Source organism: Drosophila busckii, chromosome 3L, assembly GCF_011750605.1.
Source record: "Drosophila busckii strain San Diego stock center, stock number 13000-0081.31 chromosome 3L, ASM1175060v1, whole genome shotgun sequence".
Classification (NCBI taxonomy): Eukaryota; Metazoa; Arthropoda; class Insecta; order Diptera; family Drosophilidae; genus Drosophila; species Drosophila busckii.
This window is the reverse complement of record NC_046606.1, coordinates 4,567,501-4,591,611: the sequence shown is the minus strand read 5'-3', so window position 1 is coordinate 4,591,611 and position 24,111 is coordinate 4,567,501. Positions and strand designations below refer to the sequence as shown.

The window sequence follows — 24,111 nt, the reverse complement described above, 5'->3', positions numbered from 1 at the left end:
AAATCGCAGCATGGCGCTTAGTGCTGCTTGCAGTTGCGCCTTGGCGCTGTTTATTGTGTTAACGCTGCAGCTGAGCGCTGCGGAATATCCCGGCGTTATAGAGCTCGTCGGCTATAGCAATCGACGCGCGCGCACACATTTTATGGCAGAGCCAAGTTTAAATCCAACGCTAACGCCGCCAGCTGCCAAAACACGCGCTGACATTGAAACTGTAAAGCGTAATATGAAAAAATACGACAGGCTGCTGGAGCTGGATACGAAAAATTTGCCCGAACCACAAAAGGATATGCTGGCTAGAATAGTGGAGCGTGTGGCGCGCCTTAAAGAAACGCTGGACATAGAAGAGCAGCAGTTAATAAGGCAGGAAGCAACTTCAGCGCGCAGCAGCAGCACACAACAGTTGCTGTCGTCGTCGTCCGAGCAGCAGCAGCAGGAGCAAAGCACGCTGCCAAGCACAGGCTACACCGAAGCTGAAACAGATCCGACGCTGCTGCTGGATGAAACAACGTTGCTGGAACTGCAGCATACAATGGCTGAGCAGGCAGCGCTACAAGCTGAAGTAACAGCGCAAACTACGTTAATGGATAAGCTGCCAACAACAACAGATCAAAGCTACGAGTATGCAACCAATATGGCTGAGACTACAGCGCCAGCGCTGACTACATTGGCGCAGGAAACGCTGCAAACGGAGCAGTCCAACAGCGAGGAGCAGGAACAAACTACGCTTAGTGGCGAAGGCGCTACTGGCGCCACCGATATGGACGAACAGTTTGTTGCTGCGCGTTCGAATAACAATATTGCTGCTATAACTGCTGCCGATGCGGAGCCCAACAGCAGCACAACCATAAGCGTTGGCAATCAACGCACGCTCAGCGGCAAGCATAAGCTGCGCGGCACTAAACGTCCTTTTGGCCATAAGGTAACAGCAGCGTTGAAGCGCGGCGGACAGCGTCCCAGCAGCGTAAGCATTGCTGCTGCCAATGCAGCAGCAGCAGCCAAGCCCAGCACACCCAGCAGCAGCAGCAGCAGCACCAAACAAAAGCTTAGCAGCAACAGCTATCAGCAAAAGCAAACCAAGTTGCCTGTAAAAACAGTTACAACCACCAGCAGCAGCAGCAGCAGCAGCACTTTGGCCAGCAGCGCTGCTACTTTGCCGCTGGAGCAACTTTATACGCGCACACCAACAGCCAATATACCCATTGCTGCCAGCAGTCAAACTGTATCGACCGCAGCTGAGCCTTTAGTTTATGATGCTCATGTGAATGCCTCGGCGCTTATTGACAGCCTCAATACAAATGCTAGAGAGGAATACTATCAACAGAAGCTGGGCGGTCTGAATGCCAACAACAAGGATAACAAGGTAAGTTTTATATTAATTGGCAGCGCCGCTGACATGTTGCCGCTTAATTAGAACGCTAGACAATGCAGCAACGAAACGTTTTATAAAAGCAAAAAGCAACAAATGTCAAATGCAGAATTATTGCTACAACTTGAACTTAAACTGTAACAAGCTAGGCCAATCGACAGCAGCAACACAGCAACAGTTGCTTGTAGTCTATAGAGTTATCCGCAGCCACTTGTTATAAATGGAGCGCCTGGCAGGCATTTGGCTTTCCCATTGCAAATCGATTGTCATAATGTTAGCCCGACGACGACGACGACGACAGCAACAAGCGCAAGACAATAGCAGCAGCAACTTTCAGTTGTCTTGTGGGTCACTTTTTGGGCTAACTGGACAAAAACACAAAAAGATATTTTGACAACAGCAACAGTTGCTGGTTGGCTGACAGCAGCAGCAGCAGCAGCGCAGCAGCTGTGCTCACATTTCATCAAAATGCCAGCCCACACTCGCTAGTTTGGCCAATTTGTAGCCACAACTACTGACCTATAAATTTTTGATGTGTCTGTGTCTGTGTGTGTGTGTTGCCAATTGCAATTGCAACAAAACCTGCAGCGACATAATTTATGGCCAATGTGTGTTGCTTGGGAACGCTGATCGACCGACACACATATCTGTGTGTGTGTCTATGTATTAACGACAGGTTGAGCGAGTCGCACGTATCAATGCTGCATGCGCTACGTGACACACAAACACATAATGCAACAGGTTGACACAGCAGCAACAGCAACAGCAACTTGCATTTCAAATTGCGTTAGGTTCTTCCCTTCACTGCACAAAGTCAAAGTTCAGCGCCGCCTCTTTGGGCCGCTCTTCATGCCTAACTAGGCTAGCCAGGCGCTTGTGTCTAATGAAGTCTTTAATTGTGCTTACCGCTTTGGAAATTGCTTTGCCATTGACTTGACTTGCTGGCGCCTTTAGTTTGCCGTTTTAAGCTTTAAGCATGCGCTAAATAGCTAAACGACGCTTAGAACTCTGCGATTTTATATGAGCTGCTGGCATGTTGATTACTGTGGCGTCTGCTTTTGGTCACAAGGTGCCAATTCATTTATATCCTTAAGCATGCCACAAATAGTTTGACGTATATTAAGTGAATTTCGAAAGGAGAAGCAACACAAAGAAATTCGCAGCTTAGCTTTACGTTCTTTAATTTTATTGCTGCGCTTTAAAAACTGTAATTACAGCATTTTACTTATTTTAATGCCTTATGTGCAGCTTTCTTTTATAACAAACATAACTTCTAACAAAAAATTCCTATAACCTTATAGCAACATTTTTTGTTTTCAAATCCTTTTCATCAAATTCTAAGCGTCTGTTTTCTTTATTGTTGCTTCCGTTCATTTCTATAGCATTCTTAAGCTTTCTCCGCCACTCATAACTCATTGACGCTTTATCAATTTTCGTGCATTCATTAACTGCCTGTGCTATGATGTAAATAAGCATTAAAAAAATTTAAAATTCAAGGTTGTGTCTCTTGAGCTCAAATTAAAGTTAATCAAAAACAAAGCAACACACACAACTTTAGTAGCTACCCATGCAGCTGGCTCACGCTCAATTCGAAATGGTCAGAAGATGCGCAGCGAAGCGTTAAGATTCCAACTGCGAGAGAGCGCAAGAGAGTCGCTGATTGCTGCCTGTCGTTTACCGCTAGAAATATCATAAATTAACGATTAAGCACAGATTTGCTTTATTTTTGTGTTTTCCATGCTTTGTTTTAGCAGCAGCTGAGCTGTAGCTTGAGCTTACAATTAACACATTGTTTGAGTGATAGAAATATTAGTTTTTTTTCTCTCTAATTGTTATAAAGAAGCCAAAAAGTTGTCAGCTAATTTGCATAGAATTAGTAACAAAAGGCCAAGCAACAACTTTCGCTTGGCATTTAATTTACACGCTTTCTAAGCTTGGACTTGGATTTAGAATAAATCAAAGAGTTCAAGAGGCGCTAATGGGGCGCAGCACAAAGCTAAGAGAAGATTCTCTTAATGCCGATTGGAAAATCATAAATAATTGCTGAGGCAGCCAAATGTGACTTTAATTATATATATCTGAGCTCTGAGTGTGTGTACCGTTAGCTATGGGAATTTACATGCCGCTTAGGTCAGTGATGATGCAACTTGCGACTTCTTTTTGTTTTTTTGTTCTCATACGGCTCTTAGTTTATTTAATTAGTGGGCAGACACAAAATGTTGCTGCTGCTGCTGCTGCTGCTGCATTGTGGCATGCGCCAGTACATGCCACACACTTGCTGCTTATCTTGCTGCCCCTGCTTTTTGCCCAGTTAGCAATTAATTGGCTTTTACATATGCATTAGCCAGCGAGCCAGCGAGCGAGCGAGCGCTGCGTTGTAAGCAGTTTCACTGCAGCTTGTGCCACATGCCGCATAACAATGACACCAACAATTTCATAAGGCATAGAGCATATAATCATAGACTGTGTAGCAAATAAAACAGCAGCAGCAGCAGCAAAAGTGAATTGCAGTTAAACAAACCTTTGAAAAAGTGATATAAAAAAATTGTGTAAAAATTTGTAGCAGCTGCTTGGACAGCGTTAGACTTAGACTTAGTCAAGCATTACATATAGCATATAGTATGTATATATATCAAAGTCATGAGCATGAAACAAGCTGCCATTGTCAAGTTGAGCTGCCTGTCATGACTTTATTAGCGCAAACTCTTGTGGCCTGGCTTGTTGATCTATCAATCGCTTGTTAACCGTTAAGCCAAGACAAACTTTATGCTAATTTATGCTGCAAGCAATTACAAGACACAACAGCGAGCGTGAGTCAATGCAAATGAAAATGCATTCAAGCAAAACATAGCAGCACAATCGCAGCTTTGTACATATTAGATTAGGAAAATATCGAACAATGCCGCGCCGCCAAAAGAAAGCCGCAGCGATCTACAGTCAGATCTACAGTCTAACTACAGCTCTGTGGGCTTCTAGCCTCGCTCACTGCTTTTTGTTTGCTGCTGCTTTCTAAGCTGTGATTACATTTGAGAAAGGGTTTGTTGTTTTGCATGCAAAGCGAACGAGCGAGCGACCGCTTTGTTGATTTATTAAACATAGTTATCAACTTTAACTTTTACTTGCAATTAGAAAGAGCCGCAAATTTGTTTAGCCAAGCAAATTGCATAGACTGTGCTCAAAGATATTAAATAGTTATAAACAAATTTAGCATCTGCTGTATCTACCTAGATAAACTTAAAACCATATATATTTATTTTTGCAATATTTAGAATCAAATAGATAAATCTTTCAACTCTGCAAAAACTATAAACATATAATTATTTTAGCAGCTACTGTAGATTTTAGGTTACAATTAGACTTGGATAAACTTAAACCCAAATTTAAATATATATAAGCAACTATTTAGAATTTTTATATATTTTTAATTTAAAATATAAACATATATAATTCTTATAGCAATTACTGTAGATTTTAGGCTTAGACTTGGATAAACTTATAACCAAATTCAAATATATTTAACTTTGCAATATTTATATATTAAATAGATAAATCTTTCAACTCAGCAAAAACTATAAACATATATAATTCTTTTAGCAACTAATGTAGATTTTAGCCTTTCACCTAGATAAACTTAAAACCTAATACAAATATATTTAACTATGCAACTATTTGGAATTTTTATATATTTTTAATATCAAATGTACGTTAAAATGTTTAGACTGCACTTATATTAAATAAGCCACTTCTTTAATTTTCCCGAAAATTGTTGCTAAAATTGTTTTTCAAATTCAGTCTTTAAAAGTTTTACTCTCTGGCATTCTGGCACTCAAAATTGCACTGCTTAGTAAACAAAGCGCTTGTGTGAGAGAATCTCGCAGTGTATACACTAATCACTATAATTTATCAGATAAAGAATTGTTATATACAGGCAGTCGCGCTTGTTTGCCCTCATTAGTGCCTAAAAGCGCAAAAGTAAATATTAACAGGCGTGCGAAATTGAAAAGTGAAACTAGCCACGCAGCTCCAAACAATTATATTTATTTATATATTTTTATAGCCTCATTTGGCAGCATGACTGGGCGCTACTACTTGCATCATACGAATCTGAGATAATATTTTTGCAGTTCAGCAATTACATGATTGAAATATGAAGTAGAGCGAGCGCCACCATTTGCCCTTCTTACAACTCAAGCGCGGCACTTTCCTTTAAATGCGAGAGAGTGAGAGTTGTGCCTGTCTAAAATTAGTAATAGCTCTAGTTAAAACAAACTACAACAAGTTCAAGCCAAAAAAGCCGAAACCTGACATTGACCAAACACATCTTCTGTCTGTGCCCCTCTCACGAGCGCACGAAGCAAATTAAGATCTCACTCGCATTTCGGCCAACTAATTGTAAACTATTTGCATTAAACTAAGCCCCCCGCACCCCCCACTGCCCACACTAAGCAATCAAACTTCGACTGCGACTTGCACAACTTGAAGTTCAGCTTTGATTTTGTCTTTTTGCATTTGGTTTGGGCCTTGTTACTTTTTCTGCTGCTTTGGTTTTCTAGGTCGTGTAATTGTGCATAGAGCACAAGCAAAAAAAAAATAACCAATTGCAATTCGCTTTGTTGCCAATCTTAACATTGTTGCCATTGTCTATGGCTAATTCAATTGCAACACAGTCTACAACAAAAAAAGATTGATAAATAATTTATAAAGCCTGCGGAGCCACAGCGTTTATGGTCTATAAATTTATTGTACTTTCTAAAAACAAGAACTAAAAATTAAGCAGAAAAAAAAATAAATTTTTTTGGAAAATGATGCGCCACGAACTGTAGAAGTTTTTTCTTTCTTTCTTGCTTTGTGTTGTTGGCCTAGTAGTGCGCGCTTTTGGCCTCTGGGGCATCAATCAGTTTGGCCACTTTTGACCTTTAGTTTAATTCAGCAATTTCTATGCTTGCCAGCAATTAACGTGGCCATTGAAAGGCGACTGGCCAACAAAACGCTGATATGCATCTATCAAAACTTTCCTCAAATCAAAGTGTACAGCAGACATGCAACATGTGGCAAGCAAGCAGAGCCAAAGAGCAATGCAACAGACTCGAACAGGTGAATGCAATCAACATAAACAAATAAAGCGGCAAACGGCTAAATTTTCTAAATTTGTTATTTATTTTTTTTTTTTTGTTTTTATTGCAAACAACTTTTACTCTACTTTTGCTGCAAGTGGGCGTGGCTGCAGCATTTTGACACCAAAGCAATCTCTCTTGGCAACATGTTGCTGCAACATTTGCGCTGCATGCAGCTTGCATAGCAAATTTGTTTATTCTTTTGTCGCTCTACTACAATTTAAATTGCTAATTTGTTGTTATTTTTTGCTGCTGCTGCTACAACAATGTATAAAAAATTATAATTTCTTGAGCTCTTGGCATTTAAAATGCATCAAAAGTTTTGCCAGCTGGGCGGGGCGCATAATTTGTTCACTTTGCTTTGCCAGTTACATGACTTACATAAATTTCATAGATACAGATACGTTGCTTCCTTTCTGTGTTGCTTCTTGCTTTATGATGGACTTAAAAATGCATAAATTAGGGATATACAAAGAGCATAAACAGCTGCTGCTGCTGCCTCAGTAAGTTGAAGGCAGCCACTGTGACAGTTTGCGAAGGTTCCAAGTTGGTTATTTGAGACTAAAGCTAAAACTTGCATATAGCATAGCTTATAATATTTTCTTATCCATGGGATTTACAGCTAGAAATATTATTTAATTGCTAACCATAACTATAGCTGTATAAATTATTTTATTTTTTTATTTATTTATATAACTGTCGGCTTAAAGTTAAAGCTTAAGCTTCAGGTAGGCAGCCTTAGCTACTGGGGCTTTCGTCTAGGAATGTGAGGTTGTTTTGCTTATCATTATTAACTACTGTTGATTGTACTAGCTTGAGATTTTGATATTAATTGCTCTAAATGGCTTTAAAATGCTGCAGCAGCTACAATCGGCCATTTGAATGATTTATTGCTATTTTAAGCAAGTTGAGCACATTAATTTTTAAACATTTTAAGCTAACTTTAGTGCGTAGGCTAAATCAATTTGCATTGCTCAGAGCTCCACTTAAAACAAGCGATAAGCTTTAATTAATGCAGTTAAATTTCTACACTTAATTTCATTTCATTTTCAATCAATAACCCACATAACAAGTGCGCATTTTATCAACTGGCGTGGTCAGTTATTTTTGCTCTCATTCAGGCCAACACAACTGACACACTGACAGCTGATTGCTGTTGCTGCTGTGAAGCTGTTGCTGCTATTGCTGGCGACAACTTGACACAATTTAAGCAAAAGTGTCAATTTCCAAAGCTAAAGACGCAGGCGTTAGCAATTGCTGCAGAACCTTTTGTTGTTGTTGTTGCTAACGGATATTGGAAGTTGTTAGCAGCACTGAGCACTCAACTAATGGCAAGCGTAAATATTGTTAGAAAAAAGAGCTGCATAGAATATGCGCACAATGTGCACAGTGGGGCGAACACACATACAAGAGGCAACTACTGTGCTGTTTGTTGTCAGCAATTTGTAAGCAATTGTTGCTGTTGTGCATTTGTCAGCTACTGCTATTTTATATGTGTGTGTGTGTGTGTGTGTGTATGCATGTGAGGCGTGTAAACACTTAAGCCAGTAACTGCATTTGAATGTAGGCATTGACTACTTTCTCGCAGCGCCAAATACAGCAGCAGCCAACAACAGCAACACCCGCGCAATTATGTGGTTGGTGGGGGGGTGCGCTGAACTTAGGCCAGGCAGATTCCATCGAAATCATTAAAATAACAAATTGCGCACGAAACGCAGCCTAAAACGTAAATGGACAAAAGCCACAAAAGCTGAAGATGCCAACTAGGAATTGCAAGTTGTGGCTGCAGCAGCAGCAGCAGCAGGAGCAGCCAAACTCCCATGGCAACAAAATGGTGCAAAAAGGGTACAACAACAATCGAGCAATTATGGACGCGCTGGCAAAGGCCACAGCGCAGAGAATGCGCTTTCTAACCATAGCCCCTCCCTTTAGGCCAAAGCCAAAGCCAAAGCCAAAGCCACAGCCATAGCCAACTTGTATCATAAAGTCATCGCGCAGTTTATCATTTACATCAATATTTTTTAGTTTAGCACAACAAAAAGCAAAAGTTGTTGTTGCCAACTCTTTTTTTTAGTGGGCTAAAAGCGTGTGTTGTAGGCGTGTCAACGCGAAATGGAAAACTAGCTGAGCGCATTATATGTGTCATTTGGCGAGGCAGCAGCAGCAGCAGCAGCAACAGCAACATGGTCACCACTAATTGGGTTCACTAGGTTCAGAGCCATGGAAAATGGAAAGCCACAAGACTGCTCTCGGTTTTATTTATTTTTTTTGTTGCTTTATTAATCATTAGCGAGCTTGGGAGCCCACAACTGAGCGCGCGCATCTTCAATCAATGTCAGTCGAGAGGGCGCTGTGCAGCTTCGCGCAAAATTAATGAGCGAATTTTACACCAGACCTAGACATATAGCATATATATAGAGCTGATGGGCAGGCGCAGCAAAATTTGTGGCAGCTTTGCCAAACAGCTGGCAGGTTTATGCGTGTGCGCTGATCAACTGTAGAGTTGATTGAGTGTTGTATATAAATATATATAACTGAAGAATTGATAGAGTGTTGTATAAATATATATAACTGAAGAATTGATAGAGTGTTGTGTAAATATATAAAACAGCAGTCGCAAACATTACTGGACATCATTATTGAAACTAGTGGCAACGCTGTGAGCTCATAAAGTTTAATTGCGCCTTTCTAAATAATAAAATTGAGCAGTTCAGCGCAATTTAAATGTTGCTCATAAAGTGGCAACGCTGCTTTTAGCATATTGTTGCAATAAAATTGAGCTTAAGACATTTCTAAGCACACGCAGCTTTAGTACATACTATAAGCTATAAACTTAGTGCAATAAAACTTTCGAAACCACAAAGTGGCAACTCCGCTGCTATAAAAGAGTGCAGAGTGCAACTAAATAAGCTACAAATAAAGCAAATATGCCAAGTGGCAACACTTTTATGCTTAAATATTTAAAACAGTGCAGTAGCAACAAAGCAAAAATACTATAGAGCTGCTCAAAGCGTTATAATATTGCCAGGTGGCAACGCTAATGACATTTAATAAGCATGCTATATATATGGCAACGCTGCGTTATAATTATGACGTTCTAAGTCATAAACTAAGCATTTGTATGTGTGCAATTAATAATTTGTCAACAGCTGGCAACGCTGCGCGCATTGATTGATTGCAAATGCAAATGCTTTCTAAGCAGTAAAAGTGCTTAGTGCTAGAATTTCTAATCAGATTGCGGCTTGTCGCTTGCAATACGCGATAAGCCCACGCCGCATGCACCAGCAATTTATCATTTTCAGCTAACAAGCCAAGCAGGCTCGACTGGCAACCAGCAACCAGCAACATACCGCAGATATGTATGTGCTGGCCATGTTGCAGCAGTAATTTGATAGGCGACAAGCTGCAGCGACATAAATGCAAAAAAGCAAAGCAGAAAGTAACGCAATGTGTATGCGTATCTTTTACAACAAGCAGAACAACAACAGCAGCAACAACAACAGCAATTGCAAGTGCAACTAATAAATTAATGTGGCAGCAAAAGACAGCAGCGATGTAACTACAACTACTCATAGCTGCCTGTCACCTGGCTTAAAATGAAAGCTAAAGCTAAAGCTAAGCTATGCGCAGACTACAACAACAACAAGTGTCTGACTGTTCGCTTGGCGTGCTAAATTTGTTGTTGCTGTTGCCAGTTGCAACAGTTGGCGCTGGTGGGTGCGCGGTCAGGTCTGCGCTCTTGTACTTGCCTGTGAGAATGAATATACATTGCTATATTTATATATGCTAAAGCTGCCTGGCCTGGCCTAACGGTGCCTGGAGACGCGCTCAATTCATGGCTGCTTATCATTACCACTAATAATAGACGCGCCGCCGCCGCCGCCGACAACAGCAACACAACAGCAACAGCAACACACAATCGCATCTCAAACTCAAAGCTAAGCAGGCATTTTGATTATCATTCATTTAATTATATGATTGATAGCTGTAAATGTTGCAAGCTTATTTAGTTACGTTCTGAATTGTCGAACCGTTGCTCCGTTGCCTCGATGTACAGTTGCTTGCCTCTTTATAACTATTTGATGAGCGCTATTGCTATTGCCGTAAGCAATCAAAATCTATGAGCGCATCTTATACAAAATTGACTTGACCATATTTGGCTATGCAAATTGAGGTTAGAGCCACAAAAGGCATACACAAGTTGAAGTTAGTTATTGACCAAAGTAAGCCCAAAAGAAAAATTTACTTGGTATTTGTCGCCAAGTCATTTGAACATGTCACGACTGTGACGAAAACTGTGAAAAAAGTTGCTCTTTGCCGACTGCTTTTTAATCGAGAACTGATATATAGACATTAGCCCTACAGCAGTCCAACCAAATAGGAAGCGCGCTATAATTAACACAAAATGCAAAAAGCAAATTCAAAGCATTCTTGCAACAGCAAAAACAAAAGCGACGTTGACGCTGCAGGCGCAGCTGCAGCTAAAGCCAAAGAAAGTTCATTGAAGAAAGTGTTGGCCTCAAGGCCTTCGCAAGCGCGCACTACATTTTAAAAAAGAGAGAGAAAAAAGACAAAGACAAAGGCAATGAAGACTAACAAATGCAATAATTAGGCGCAGCAACATTGTCTGTTGCTCTTGCAGCTTTAATTGAAATTTGTGGCGGCTTCTTCAGACCAAAAACGCTAATGACTTCATATTGCCATTTACATGCCAACTTTACATGCCGCAGTAGAAAGAAAGTTGTTGACTTATTTCTTATAGCAAGCTCTCCCCCACTCTCTTTGCGCGCTTAAAATGATTATCATTATTATTATTATTATTGCTATTACCAATGCCGAAAAACGAAATGAGCAACAAACAAGCGTCTAACTAATTTCGCTTTCTTTTCATTTTGCAGGTAAGCGCCAAGCGAAATAACAATGACCACAGCTGAGTACGTGAGTGAGTAGTAGACGATGCGAACAAAGAATGTACAAATTTTTAGAAATAACAAAACCAAATTACACCGCCCGCCCGCCCTCTGCGCCCAGTGGCTCAGTCGAGGCGGTAAGCATTTGTTTGAACATCAACATTGTAAACATTTTGACCATTTGCGGTCTCAAGACTTTGGCTTTGTGTGAGGTAAATGACCAGCGTCAGCCTCACAGCGATTATGGTTACATTTCTAAGTGAATTTCCTAGACCTAGCCAAATTGTGTATTGAAAGTTGTAGCAAAGCAGTAAAAAGCAGGCCAGGCCAGCCAGGCAATGTTTGCTCCAAAGAAAGTGAGTGTGTCAATGTTACGTATACGTAACTTTTAGCGTAGGGCTTGTTGAAAGTAGAGCAATAGTTTAATAGCACGCAATGAGCTTAACGAATGAATTCGATCTTTATATACAACATAAATTGATAATTAATTAATATTATAATATTATATTAGTTTTATATTAGTTATTTTCGTTATAGATAAAATATATTAATGCCAACGACAACGCTTTACTTACTTTAGATATGAATATTAAAATATATTCGTGGCTAATAACTTAAATCGATTATAAATCGACCTCAAAGTATTGCAAATCATGTGCTAACTAATGTCAGTTACTCTTTTCATAAATAAAAAATATTAATGTCAGCGACATTGCCTAACTTACTTTAGATATTTAATACCAATGAATATAAAAATATATTCGAGGCTAATCGATTAAAATTCTTTTATAAACAATAATCTTTTTTTAATAGATGCAAAATATATTAACAACTTACTATTCAGTAAGTTCGCACTATTTTTGATCGATATATATTATATTATATACGATATCGCTACATATTGAAAGACTTTCATGTTCTATAACTAAAATAGAACGTTGCTCAATTCTCTGTCAAACTTTTAAGTATACACATTCATTAATAAACGTTTACCCCTATCTATTAACCTTAATTGCTGTTAGAAAAGTTCTACAAAAAAATACCAAGCATTTTTATAAAAAATCTAAGCATTGACAACATTGCAACATTAATAAAAGCCCATATAAAAATCAATAAACATCATTAGCTTAGAAAACTTATGACTGCCAGCAATAATACAAAGGCAAACTGACATTGAAGTGTAAGCAAAATGCAGTTTGGTTCATTAGAAAACAAACAAACACACACACACAGACACACACACACACACATGTGTAAACTCGTTAAAAGTTCAACAAACTCAACAGCAGCAATAGCCAAAAAGAACTGTTAATAGAGCGTTCCCAATGGGGCGCTGGACGTTAGAGGCTAACACAGATAACTAGAACAATAAACTCGGCCAAATAGCGAGCCAAACAGCAAACAGCAATAAGCGTAATAAGTAAGCACAATTAAGCATAAAGAAAAATATTACGGCACTGCGCATTATAACACGAACTGTAAGCCAAGCAGCAACAAGTTTATTATGGTCAGTGCTTATGACAAGGCACAAAAATATGACAAAGGCATTAGAAACAAATTAGTACAAATTATGGCTGATCAAGCAACAGTAGCAATGGCAGCAACATGTGGCATTTGACACATTAAAAGCTGCAGCAACAATTACAATTCTAAACATTGCTAAGCTGCAGCTGTTGGCCAACAGGAATGTTGCCACTTGTGCCACATTGGGTATTATACAACGACGTTGCTGTTGTTGCAAGCAAAAATAATGTAATTGTGCTGCACATTGCGTCTGCAACACCCGCTTGGCTACAGCTCGGTTGACTGCCTTTTGATGCAATCTGCGCCGCTTTTGGCCAAAGACATTGGCCAGCAAAACGCGTTACACTTAGCTCATAAGCACGACAGCAACATGTTGCTGCTGCTGCTGCTACAAAACGCAAGGCATGGCCCATCCGGCAAGACAAGTTATGTTGCTGTAATAAAAAACGATGCGCGGCTAACTAAACATAGCAAAATATGTAATGCGAGCTTGGCCAGCATCAGTTACGCAGCTGAGAGCAACTGAACTTTGAACTGCAGCTCAGTCTATTGTTTATTTATTTGTAGAACTTAATTATGCCCGCTGGTCGCAGCACTATTGAAAGCCATAAAAATGTTTAAGCTAAAATCATGTTGCTGCTGCTGCTGCTGCTGTGGCTGCTGCTGTTGCTTTAAGGCATGTTGCAGATGGCAATCAATTTGCTAGCAAAGCCGGAAAAAGCAAACAAAACAAACGCATGTATGGCATGGATTTGCATGAGAGACTACAGTTAACACAGAGAACAAACAAGTGGCAGCAACAACAACAACAACAACATGCACAGCAGCAATAATAACACTTAAATTTATGTTGTTGTTGGGCACGCTGTTGTTGAAGTTGGTACTTGGAAATTTTACGCTCTTTAAGTAACAACAACGCTGCGTTTTCACTTTCAAATTAAATAAAAATTAAGCAAAGCCCTTGCCAACAACAATTCGTATGCATAATGTTGGCTAATTTACTGTTCTTTTTAAACAGTGCACAAATTATAGCAAAGCTTTCACATAATTAAAATTCAAATACAAACGAAAATGAAAATGAAAATCTTGAAATTATTTATTAATTACAGTAGAAAGTCGTCAGCAGCGGCATGTGGCATGTGGCAAGGGCGCAGCAACTGCATAATTTTGCATAAGTTTGTACGCTGTCAGTTGGCTACATGCGTGCAACATTGTGTGGCAAGCAACATTGTTGCTGTTGTTGCTGCTGTCGCTCATTAAAAGTTCATTTCACTGTTGCTGGCATAAATCAAGCGAATTTTTGCGCTTTATATTTAAAGCTAATCAAACACGCACATTTGTGTTCGTTTTTTTTTTGTTGCGCTGCGCTGCGCTTAATTGAGAACTAAAGCAAACATTGACCAAACTTTCAAAGCACTAAAAAACAGAAGCGCGAGTAAATGAAAAATGCAAAAGAAATCAACGGAAATGTCACTTTCTTTTCAATCAAAACGCAATTCATGGCACTCGTAGCGGCTGCTGCTGCTGCTGCAAAAGGTCGTGCCACTCCATGAGGCGAGACTACAGCACTCGACAGCAGCAGCAACAACAACTAGCCAAGCGAAGAGCGCCAGCTCCAACACGATTTTCAAGTGGGCACCTGGGTGGGCAAGGGGCAGCAGCCAAACAAAAGTGACAGCCAACAGCAGTGTGGCTGTGGAGGGGAGGGGTGGAGTGCTAGTGCTAACTGCCACTGGCTGAACTTTAACCTGCTGCCATGTCGAAGCAAACTTGCAACAAATTTTATTTTTTTTGCTGCAGCTTTGCTTTAATTTGCAATTCGTGGAAAATTGCTTAAACTAAAGCCTAGTTAGCAACACAGCTACAACAACAACAGCAACAGCAACAACAACAACTGTGGCAGTTGCTTGTCCAACAAACATGGTAAATATTTAAAAATGTACTTAGCCAAAGTGAAAGAGACAGGCGAGCAGGCCGCGTTGGACCCAAGCGCACAAAGAGGCGACAGTTGGCACAGCTGCGACAAAACAGCTGAGCCAAAGCAGCAACAACAACAACAAGCCGTAAAACTCAATAATAATGCCATAGCCATAGCGCTAAATCAGCGCTAGGGCCAGGCTTAGGCTACAAGCCATTTGCAACGGATGCAGCGCTAGCCTTCGGGCCTTCTCTCAACTGTGCCTTGTTTTCCAAGTGCAAATGATTGGCATGGGAAGCGGCTGAACAACAGCAACAACAATTTGTGCTTGGCCTTAAAGCAGTTTAGTTCAATTATGTGCTAAGTAGCAAGGAGTCAACAATCTACAAGTTGCAATTAGCTCAACTTGCAGCAAAGTTTTTCGGGGCTAAGCTTGCGACACTTTTATGTGCAACACGGCGCAAAGTTTTTTGGCAAATGAATTTATGGCCAACACTTTAATATGCAGCAAAAGTTGAAAGATGTGGCATTAGAAAGTTGCAAAAAGAAAGGTGAAAGAGCAGAGTTGATGACAAAGGTAATAGAATAAATATATAGAGCAATAAACAAACTCAAAATGTTATAGAATAAATATATAGAGCAATAAAAGATGGAACAAAAGGTTATACAATAAATATATAGAGCAATAAGCAAACTAAAAATGCAATATATAGTAAGCAGATAAATTAGCTGACACAGCTGACTATATAAATTGAATTAAAAATGAGCTTGAGCTTACTTTAGCTTTTATAATTATAAGCAAAAGGCAGCTGTGATTTAAAAACAATTTAAATTGAGTAGAAGGCATTTTAAGTTATGCTTAAATCAAGACCCACTTAAATAAGTGCAACTAACAAATTTACATTTACTTAAAATAGCTGCGCGCTTATTTAAACTTTAAGCGCATTTGTTGCTGCTTTTCAAATTGAAATATAATTTGTGCAATTAGTTCCATTTGAAATGCACACCAATAAACTTTTAGCATTTTCCCTTTCCAACCAAACACACACTATAGAAAATTAGTTGCTGCACTTTGTTTTTTTGTTAACAACAAAGTTGCAAACAAGCGTGGCAAATGCAATGTTTACGCATTCCAGCACAGGCTGATTATTTAATTTGTAGCATTTCCAGTGAAATAAAAAAGTTTAACAAACAATATTAAAATGCAGCGCGCTCAAAGTTTAGCGTAGAAAGTGGCAGGGGCATGTAAATGTAGAAGGAAGTGAGGAATGCTGTTTTAGCGCAAATTACCAAGTAAATGCCAAAAGCAAGTGCGTTTGCCAGTTAACACACACACACACACACACAACACACACACACACACACACACACACACAGAGACGACTTCCCTTTTGCTAGCTGCATCAATTTCTTAATAACTTTTGTAAGATTCTTTTTGCTGCAGTCTCTAAGTTTGCCCTTCCTATTATAGTTTCCGCTTGGGTTTGTGTGTGTATGTGTGTGTGTGTGTGTGCAGCAATTTGTAGCATTATGTGAGGGTCTTGTTTGCCATTAACCTGCCTGCCTTGCCACAGCTACTTTGAATGCTTCGAATCTTTTGCTGTCTGGCTTTTATTACATTTAACCGTTTTCAATTTTATGCTTGCAACTCGAGTTGTTATTAAAAAAAAAGCAGCAAAGAGCGATGCTGCTTCACACTTGCCAAGAGGCAAATACACACACACATACAGCAGATATATCCAAGTAAGGCAAATATGTGCTTTGGCAACACTTTAGACGGCTCATGTAGCCGCAGTCAACGTTGCCCAACAAGTGAGAGACAAACAAGCGCTGCAAATATTTGCAAAACTGACAAGCTGCTAACAAAAAATAACTTCAAGTGTCAAGCCTTGGGCTCGGGGTCTCAAACTCTTTAACTAGTGCTGATTGCTACGCCTCAGTTTTAATTGCATAAATTCTAATTCTTTATACGCTATTTGCAGAAGACAGCGACGGCAAAGCCCACCAAATATCATTATTATCCACACAATCAACACATCTATCTACTGCCCGAATGCGCCATCCAGCAGGTCTGCAATGCTGTCTACGTGCGTCTCAACTACACCCAACCGCTATGCGCCTGTCCATCAAGGTGAGCCAGCAGCGGCCGCACAGTGGGAGTTTCCCTAGCCCTAACTGTCTTGCCATTTCTTTTTTTTCCACAGATATCGTGATCCCTGCTCGGCCAGTCTCAATGAGGATGATCAGCACACAACCAAATTGGTTGGTGATAATAAAAAGAAGGTATGTTCCATTCCATTGCTATCTAAGCAGCAAACTGCGCAAATCACTGAGCACAACTGACTGCTGCACTGCAGGAGGTGCCGCCCATGTGGGCACAATACACTAAGCAAAATGAGAGTGTAGTTTGTGTGATTTGCCTAGCTTTAATATTTATAGATAAACATAGCAACTGAGACGCATTTTTATAGCTAAACAAATATTGCGCTATTAATAACTTAAAGCTTAATATTTTAGCTACAAAGATTCGATGAATTTTAAATGCAAATATTGTACACTAAGCAAAAAAAGGAGTGTAGTTTAGTAAATTTGTGAATTTTGATAGCTGTACAGCTTTAATAATTATAAGCTATGAGACTCATTTTTAAAGCTAAACAATATTTAAACAAATATTGCGCTATTAATAACTTAAAGCTTAATATTTTAAAGAATTTAAATGCAACTATTTTAAAAAAAATTGTTACTAAATATTTTAAATCAAATCATAGACTTTTTTAAAATTCTAAAGTAGTAGTTGCTAAATATTTTAAATCAAATCATAGACATTTTTAGCAGTCAGCTTAGCTGTAACTATTTATAGCTTTAAATAGCTAATTGCAACATATTTTAGCTACAAATTTAAAGTAATTTTTCAAAAATTGCTTAAGCTTATCAAAATTTTAAATTCCAACGCATTAGTTTTTAATTTTGCTTGCTTGTACACAAACATTTCGCACAGTGTAGTAGCCAAAATAATTGTTTTCAATGACTCGCAAGTTAAAACTGCAGCACGCAGCTGAAAATACTTCCGCAAATTCAAACAGAAATTCAAAAACTCGCTGCATCTTCTTGCGGCTTGTGGCTTGCGGCTGTTGCCACAGTGTAGCGCCTAAGTAATTGCCTAACAATGATAGATCATGTGTCTAGTTGCACGACTAAAACTCGATCTGGCATAGATAGCGTGCTGTAAACAGTTCCTGGAAGGATCTAACAAGCATAATTGCAATTGATCAATGCCACAGCGCCCACAAGTCACTAGCGTAAGCAACTGCTGTGTGTGTGTGTGGCACAGGCAATTAGTTGCAAGCAGCGCTTAATTGAGTTATAAGTGGCATGCTCCATGCCTGCCACAAATTTCAAACTAAATGCATTAATAAAGCAGCCACATTTAATAGTTTTAATTAGACGCTAGTGTGTGGAGACTTGCAACAACAACAACCGTTAAGTGCCACATTTGTTGTAAGCGAAAAATTATGAAAACGCCTTTAACAGGCGCACAGAAGTGAGAAAGCAATAAACTAGCACAAGCAAAAGCTTAACAAGTGGCGGCTTGGGGCATGTTGCACATTAACCTGAATGGCAGGCAATTGGCAGTCAATGTCGGGGCGAAAGGAAATGTTGGCAGGCCACATGCAAACAGCGCCGCAAGTCAATCAAATTATTGACAACAACAACAAAAGCTGAAAACTGTTAAAGGACAATCATGTCAAGCGAGTTGAAAGCGTTGCAAGTTCGCTAAAACAAAAACAATTGGCATGCAATTGAAGCTTAGGCTAATGTGGCACAAGCATTGCCCTGCAGCATGCCCCACCACACCGCGCCGCGCACTTTAGCTGAGCAGCGCTGCTACTGCTAGTGACAGCTACTTGCAGTAGCTTCTCACTCGCTTTGGATCGGTGGCAGATTTTTGAGCAGCGCCTGTTGCATGTTAACTTTCAATTTGCTGCCAGATCAATGATAAACAACAAAGAGAGCAAAAGTTCCCAGCGAAGATTGAGAGAGAGCGAGAGAGAGCGCGACTTTAGGTAGAGGCGTTGCAACTTTCTTTGGCACGCCCTGTGGGGCAATCTCACAGACAAAGTGAATGTCTAATAAATGCACAGCCGCCTCACATACGCGAAGATTGCTCTGCTATTATGACTGTCTAGACGACTTAACTGTAAACCATATGCACTAGTTACTCATACTCCACACCCTCCCTTTACAGGCAATTACGCTGGCCAAAACCTGCGAGGCAACTACCGAAATGCGCGAGTGCCGCTCACCCAAGGATTGGTCGCTGCTGGCGCTGCAAAATACACGCACTGGCAAATCGCATTATCTGGTCATCTGTCGCTGTCCGGATCATTTCAAAATGGGTAAGCTTGAACGCGCAGCTAACGATCTTAACTTAATCCTGCCCCTTTTATAGAGGGACCCATGGCGCATGATCAGCCCACCTATGCCAGCGTGCCCGGCATACGCGTCTTTGGCATGATGTGCGTTAAGCCTGGCTACTCGGTGCGCAAGCCCAGCGCTCAGCCGCCCAAGCGTTATCAGCTGCAGAAACCCTTCTATCGCCCCAGCAACGGCGGCGGCGTTAGCAGCTCGCTGGGCGGACAAAAGGACACTTATGGCAGACCCATCTATGGCGGCTCCTCTGGCAGCTCTGCCATCAGCAGCAACTATCAGGCGCAGGATCAGAGCTTCCAGAGCGGCAGCTCCTATCAGTATTTGAATCGCCCTGAGAACACGCATACGCACAGTACGCCCAACTTCCGACCCGATCAATTCACGCTCAGCGGCTTTCCCGGCAGCAACTATGGACGCAATAACGAGCGACGCGGCGAGGCGCCACCAATTGAAGCAGCAGCCGAGGAACGCGAAGCGCCCAGCAGCAGCACGCAGTCGAGTGAGCTAGAATCAGAGGCACGCACTACGCTTCAAGTGGACACCAGCTCCAATGACGAGCGCAGCGAAACGCCAGCGTCGGATTCCAACGCACAAGCGGAGACAAGCCGTGCACGGCGTTCGCTTTATGCGGATGAGTTTGAGCCGGAATTCCCTTGGGATCGCGTGCTGGAGTTTGAGCAGACCATAGACTGGGATCAAGCAAACTAAACTAGTAGCTAACAATTTTTTTCTAGCACAAAATTTTTCTGAAATGAGCCACCAATTTTTGAAAAACAACAAAACCGCTAACTACTGTGACTGAGACAACAACAAAAAATACTTAAAAAAAAGAATGATGGGCAGCTCTGCCCGACTACGTAAGCAGCGGTTTTACGTCACGTCACGTAACGTATTTTAAATTTTAAAAAATCATAGCTAAGCGCCCTTAACTTAAGCATTTCAATTATGGCATTTGAATGATCTGCACGTGGATCGTATTTTAATTTTAAATTAATACTCGTATTTTGTATTTATTGCACACAACTAACGAATTAATTAAACAATTACGCGTCACAGCTAACGCATATATACACTAATTGTTTAATTAATTTGTTTTGCATGTAACGTAACGTAAACATGGCCTCAATTTTAATACAATTTTAAATTATTTAACTTATATAAAAAACAAAAAAGAATTCTAGAAATTTAGTTGCTTATTTATGTTAGAATTAAGCTGCATTTACTAGTAGTTATCGAAACAGAAATATTTAAATGAGGCAGCATATTTGATAAAGAACCTTTTTGCGTCTACAAAACTGCTAAATGTAATAAATTATTTATATATTTTAGTTAAATAAAACAAATAAAAGCAAATGCAAAGATCTTTCAGTTGAACAACGGCGCTAACAGTCGCAGCTGTTAAATAACAGCTTGTAATAAACAAGAGAGAGAGCGAGCTGTTAAGGAGCAGAGACAATGTTAAGTGCGCTGTTGTGTACAGCTGCTAACACAGGAAAAGAGCGCGCGCTGTTAACTAGTAGGGACGATGTTAAACTCGCTGTTATGTACAGCTGCTTAGCAGCGAGCGCCAAAAAATAACAAAAGAGCGCGCACTGCTAACTAACAGAGATGATGTTAAGCGCTCTGCTATGTAGAGCTGCTTAGCAGTGAGCGCCTAAATATTTAAATATTAAAAATGAGCGTGAACTTACCCAACATCTCTGCATTAACAACAATATTACAGCTATACATAGGCGTAACTAGACGCTGTGGCTGATTTTGAAAAGCCTGACGACAAACTTCCTTAGCAGCAGTTAAGACCTGGCCTGAGAATTAGAGAGAAGATTATGTTAACAGCGCTCTAGAGCGTGAGATCGAAGTGAGTGAATAGGGCTTACCTGAAAACGGACCAAAGCCGCGCGCATTCAGATCTTCGCCCTCGGACTGTACAGACCACTCGAGCACAGCAAAGCAGACGCCCTGCATGGGCTCCTCGCAAAGCGGACCAGCGCCAGTGGTTAATTGAAAGCCATTAAGCAGCGAGCTATTGTAATCCCGCCGAGGATCTGCTGCAGCGCGCACATCTGTATCAGAGGCTTTGCCATGTGCAGACCAAAAGTCAGGCTGCTCATAGTCGCTGAGATTTAGCAATATATTAGTGCCGCAGTTGCGTGGACCCAAAGCCCAAATGCGTGCCACCAATTCTTCCGGAGTGAGCGTAGATAAGCCTTGCAGCTGCAGCTCCGTGAAACCAGCAATGAGTTGAGTCTTTATATTATTTAAAAGTGAGCTGAACTTTTCAGAAAGCAATGTGTTCCTAGGCGTGGCAGCAAGCTCCTGCAAATAAAATATATCATTTTATAAATGTTTAGATTTTTTTTTAAAGCCAACTCACCTTGAACACATTCCCATGCTGCTCCAGCAGCTGCACCACCGACTCTGGCAAGGGCAATGCTATAACCTTAAGCGTGCCCAGTTTGTTGAGCGTCTGCTGCACGGCAATCTTCTTGGTGACATCCTTATCCTCGGCAGTTTTAACTATCGCCTCATTGACCATATCTACAGTAGCATCTGGCACAATGGTCTCCCTAAAGGACACTATAGGCTTGGATACATTGACCTTGATCTTCGCATAGCTTTGCTCCAGATCATGCACACATTTCTCCACATGCACTTCACCCAAAGTGGTAATCACATGCTCACCCGTAGGTGCCACAGAGACTTGCACACAAGCATCCGCTTGATTGAGCAGCTTAAGTCCTTTGGCCAGCTTGGGCATATCCTGCGGCAGCACAGGCTCTATAGCTACTCTTAAAATGGGTGTGGCCATAATGCTCAGCTCGCTAAATGAAGTGCAGTCCAAGGTGGAGCTAAGCGTCGCCGTTTTAACTATATGCGACTCCAAGCCGCCAATGCCAACGATATTGCCCGCAGGCACCTCCTCCAGCAGCTGCAGCTCACCGCCCATAAACATATAAAGATCACCTATGGTGACCAAGCTGGCATAGGGCGCCTGCTCTGCATCTCTATGTGTGGGCTGTCGTGGATCATGCTTGGGTGCAAGCATATAAAGTTGCATGCCACGTCGTAAAGTGCCGCTAAAAACACGTGCAAAGGCAATGAATTCATATTCGGCACGTTCCGGCTCAGCTTCGACAGCTGCTGCATTTTGACTGGACGGCGTGCTTAGCTGCTCCACGCCTGCGGTTAGCGCTTCCAAGCTTTCCTGCTCGCTTTGCTGCTTGCGTTCTTCAATGCGACGACGCACTTCATCCCGGCGCTGCTGCAGTTGCTCCGCTGTCAAGCGCTTGGCGCGATTCTGCGGCAGTTGGGTCACATGCACTGGCGTCATTTTGGATACAAAGGCGATGACATGTTCGCTGGCGGCTTTACAGCTACGAAACTCTTCCTTTAAAGCCAAAGTTTGTGGCGGCAGCGACTGCAGCTCCATGTTGGCTGGATATAGCAAACGTTGTGCGCGCTCCTCGCTTATGCAGTGTGGTGCGGGCACATGTTGCACCACCATTTGCAGCACACTACGATCTATGGGCAGCCACTGACCCAGCAGCGTTTTTATTTGCAGCTTGGCATCGGTTAAGCGTAAATCGCGCGCCGCCAGCTTTAATCCCAGCTTCTCAGCTATGCCCGGAAGCTTCTCCTTGTCCTTGCGCACAACTATTATGTCATACAAACTCCAGATGTTCTCCAGCACAAACTGCACAAACATGGGCTTCTTGGCTTTTTCCTGTGCGCCCGCCACTGCGCATTTCTTTTTGGCATTATAGTAAAAGTCACCCCAGAGTGTTTGCTGCAAGTCCTCGACTGACATTTCCAAACGTTCTGCATACATTCTAGCAAAGTCAGCCACACCGAACGCCCAACCATCATAGGCAGAGCAAAACACTACATTGCCTGCTGCTGGTGAAAAGTACAGCTCCGAGTCATCCACTTGCTCCAGCGCAGACTCATAGTTATCCTTTTGCGTAATATCCTCCTTGGCCAGCACATCGGAGGCAAATATGCTGCCCAGCACTGCATTCACCTGCTCCAGCACTTGGCTCAGATGAAAATAGGCATCCAACGGTGTTAGTTGCTTCTCCAGTATCAGCCTGTCCAACTTGTTAAGCAACAGCACTGGCTTTAGTTGCTCCTCATAGATTTGCTTCAGACACGCGCGCGTTTGTGGTCCCACGCCCTCAACTACATCTACTACAACAATGGCGCCATCACAAAGTCGCACCGCTGTCGATACTTCACTGGAGAAGTCTACATGGCCAGGTGAGTCGATTAAATTTATCAAATAATCAGCTTGCTTATTATCCTGATAGTACAGCGATATGCTGCTGCTCTTCATGGTAATGCCGCGCTCCTGTTCATCCTGACGACTGTCCATATATCTAAGCTTGCCTTTAAAAAACAATTGCCTTCATGCATATTTATACAAAAATACCAACAACAACAACAAACCTGCCATGCGTTGTGAAATGATGCCGTTGCTTGCTACCAACGAATCCGCCAAAGTTGTTTTTCCATGATCCACGTGCGCCAAGATGCATATATTACGCACCTGTTGCTGCTTGGCCTGCAGCTGTGCCAGTTCACTTGCGTCCACAACGGGCATTTTGCACTAATTAATTTACTATTTTACCTGTTGCCGAAATTACCACTTATTTCAAAATATTGTGTTTATAAATGAAGCTCGTGTCGATCAAACTAAAGTTATCAAAAAGTTATCGAAAAAGCTTAAACAGCTGTTTGAATAACATACTAGCTTATGCTCACTGTTATTAACATTTTCGCACTTAACATAGGCGCTAATTTTAAACTTACCTCAGCAGTTATCACAACTCTTGGCCCATAGTGTAACAT

At 41.2% G+C, this 24,111-nt stretch overlaps 2 protein-coding genes across 2 annotated transcripts in view; one reads left to right on the top strand and one right to left on the bottom strand.

Moving 5' to 3' along the window:
• LOC108599752 (elongation factor-like GTPase 1) overlaps window positions 1-23,937 on the bottom strand; it is a 63,987-nt gene extending 40,050 nt beyond the window's left edge. Inside the window, exons 1-4 of the mRNA XM_017987587.1 lie at window positions 23,710-23,937; window positions 21,638-23,649; window positions 21,141-21,579; window positions 20,955-21,068 (exon numbers count right to left, since the gene is read on the bottom strand). Coding sequence (XP_017843076.1) covers window positions 20,955-21,068; window positions 21,141-21,579; window positions 21,638-23,649; window positions 23,710-23,863 — 2,719 coding nt within the window. The 5' untranslated portion in view covers window positions 23,864-23,937. The remainder of the gene's footprint in view (window positions 1-20,954; window positions 21,069-21,140; window positions 21,580-21,637; window positions 23,650-23,709) is intronic.
• LOC108598106 lies at window positions 11-20,377 on the top strand. The gene is made up of 5 exons (XM_033293421.1): window positions 11-1,360; window positions 16,815-16,963; window positions 17,037-17,115; window positions 19,079-19,229; window positions 19,283-20,377. The coding sequence occupies exons 1-5, from the start codon at window positions 11-13 to the stop codon at window positions 19,969-19,971; spliced, it is 2,418 nt and encodes an 805-aa protein (XP_033149312.1). The 3' UTR covers window positions 19,972-20,377.
• Window positions 23,938-24,111: the final 174 nt, after the last annotated feature.

Excerpts from the sequence above, each read along its gene's own strand:
- LOC108598106 (XM_033293421.1), top strand. The coding sequence starts at position 11 with ATGGCGCTTAGTGCTGCTTGCAGTTGCGCCTTGGCGCTGTTTATTGTG. Across the intron at positions 1,361-16,814 it reads CCAACAACAAGGATAACAAG|AAGACAGCGACGGCAAAGCC; the intron begins GTAAGTTTTATA and ends CGCTATTTGCAG. Across the intron at positions 19,230-19,282 it reads TCCGGATCATTTCAAAATGG|AGGGACCCATGGCGCATGAT; the intron begins GTAAGCTTGAAC and ends CCCCTTTTATAG.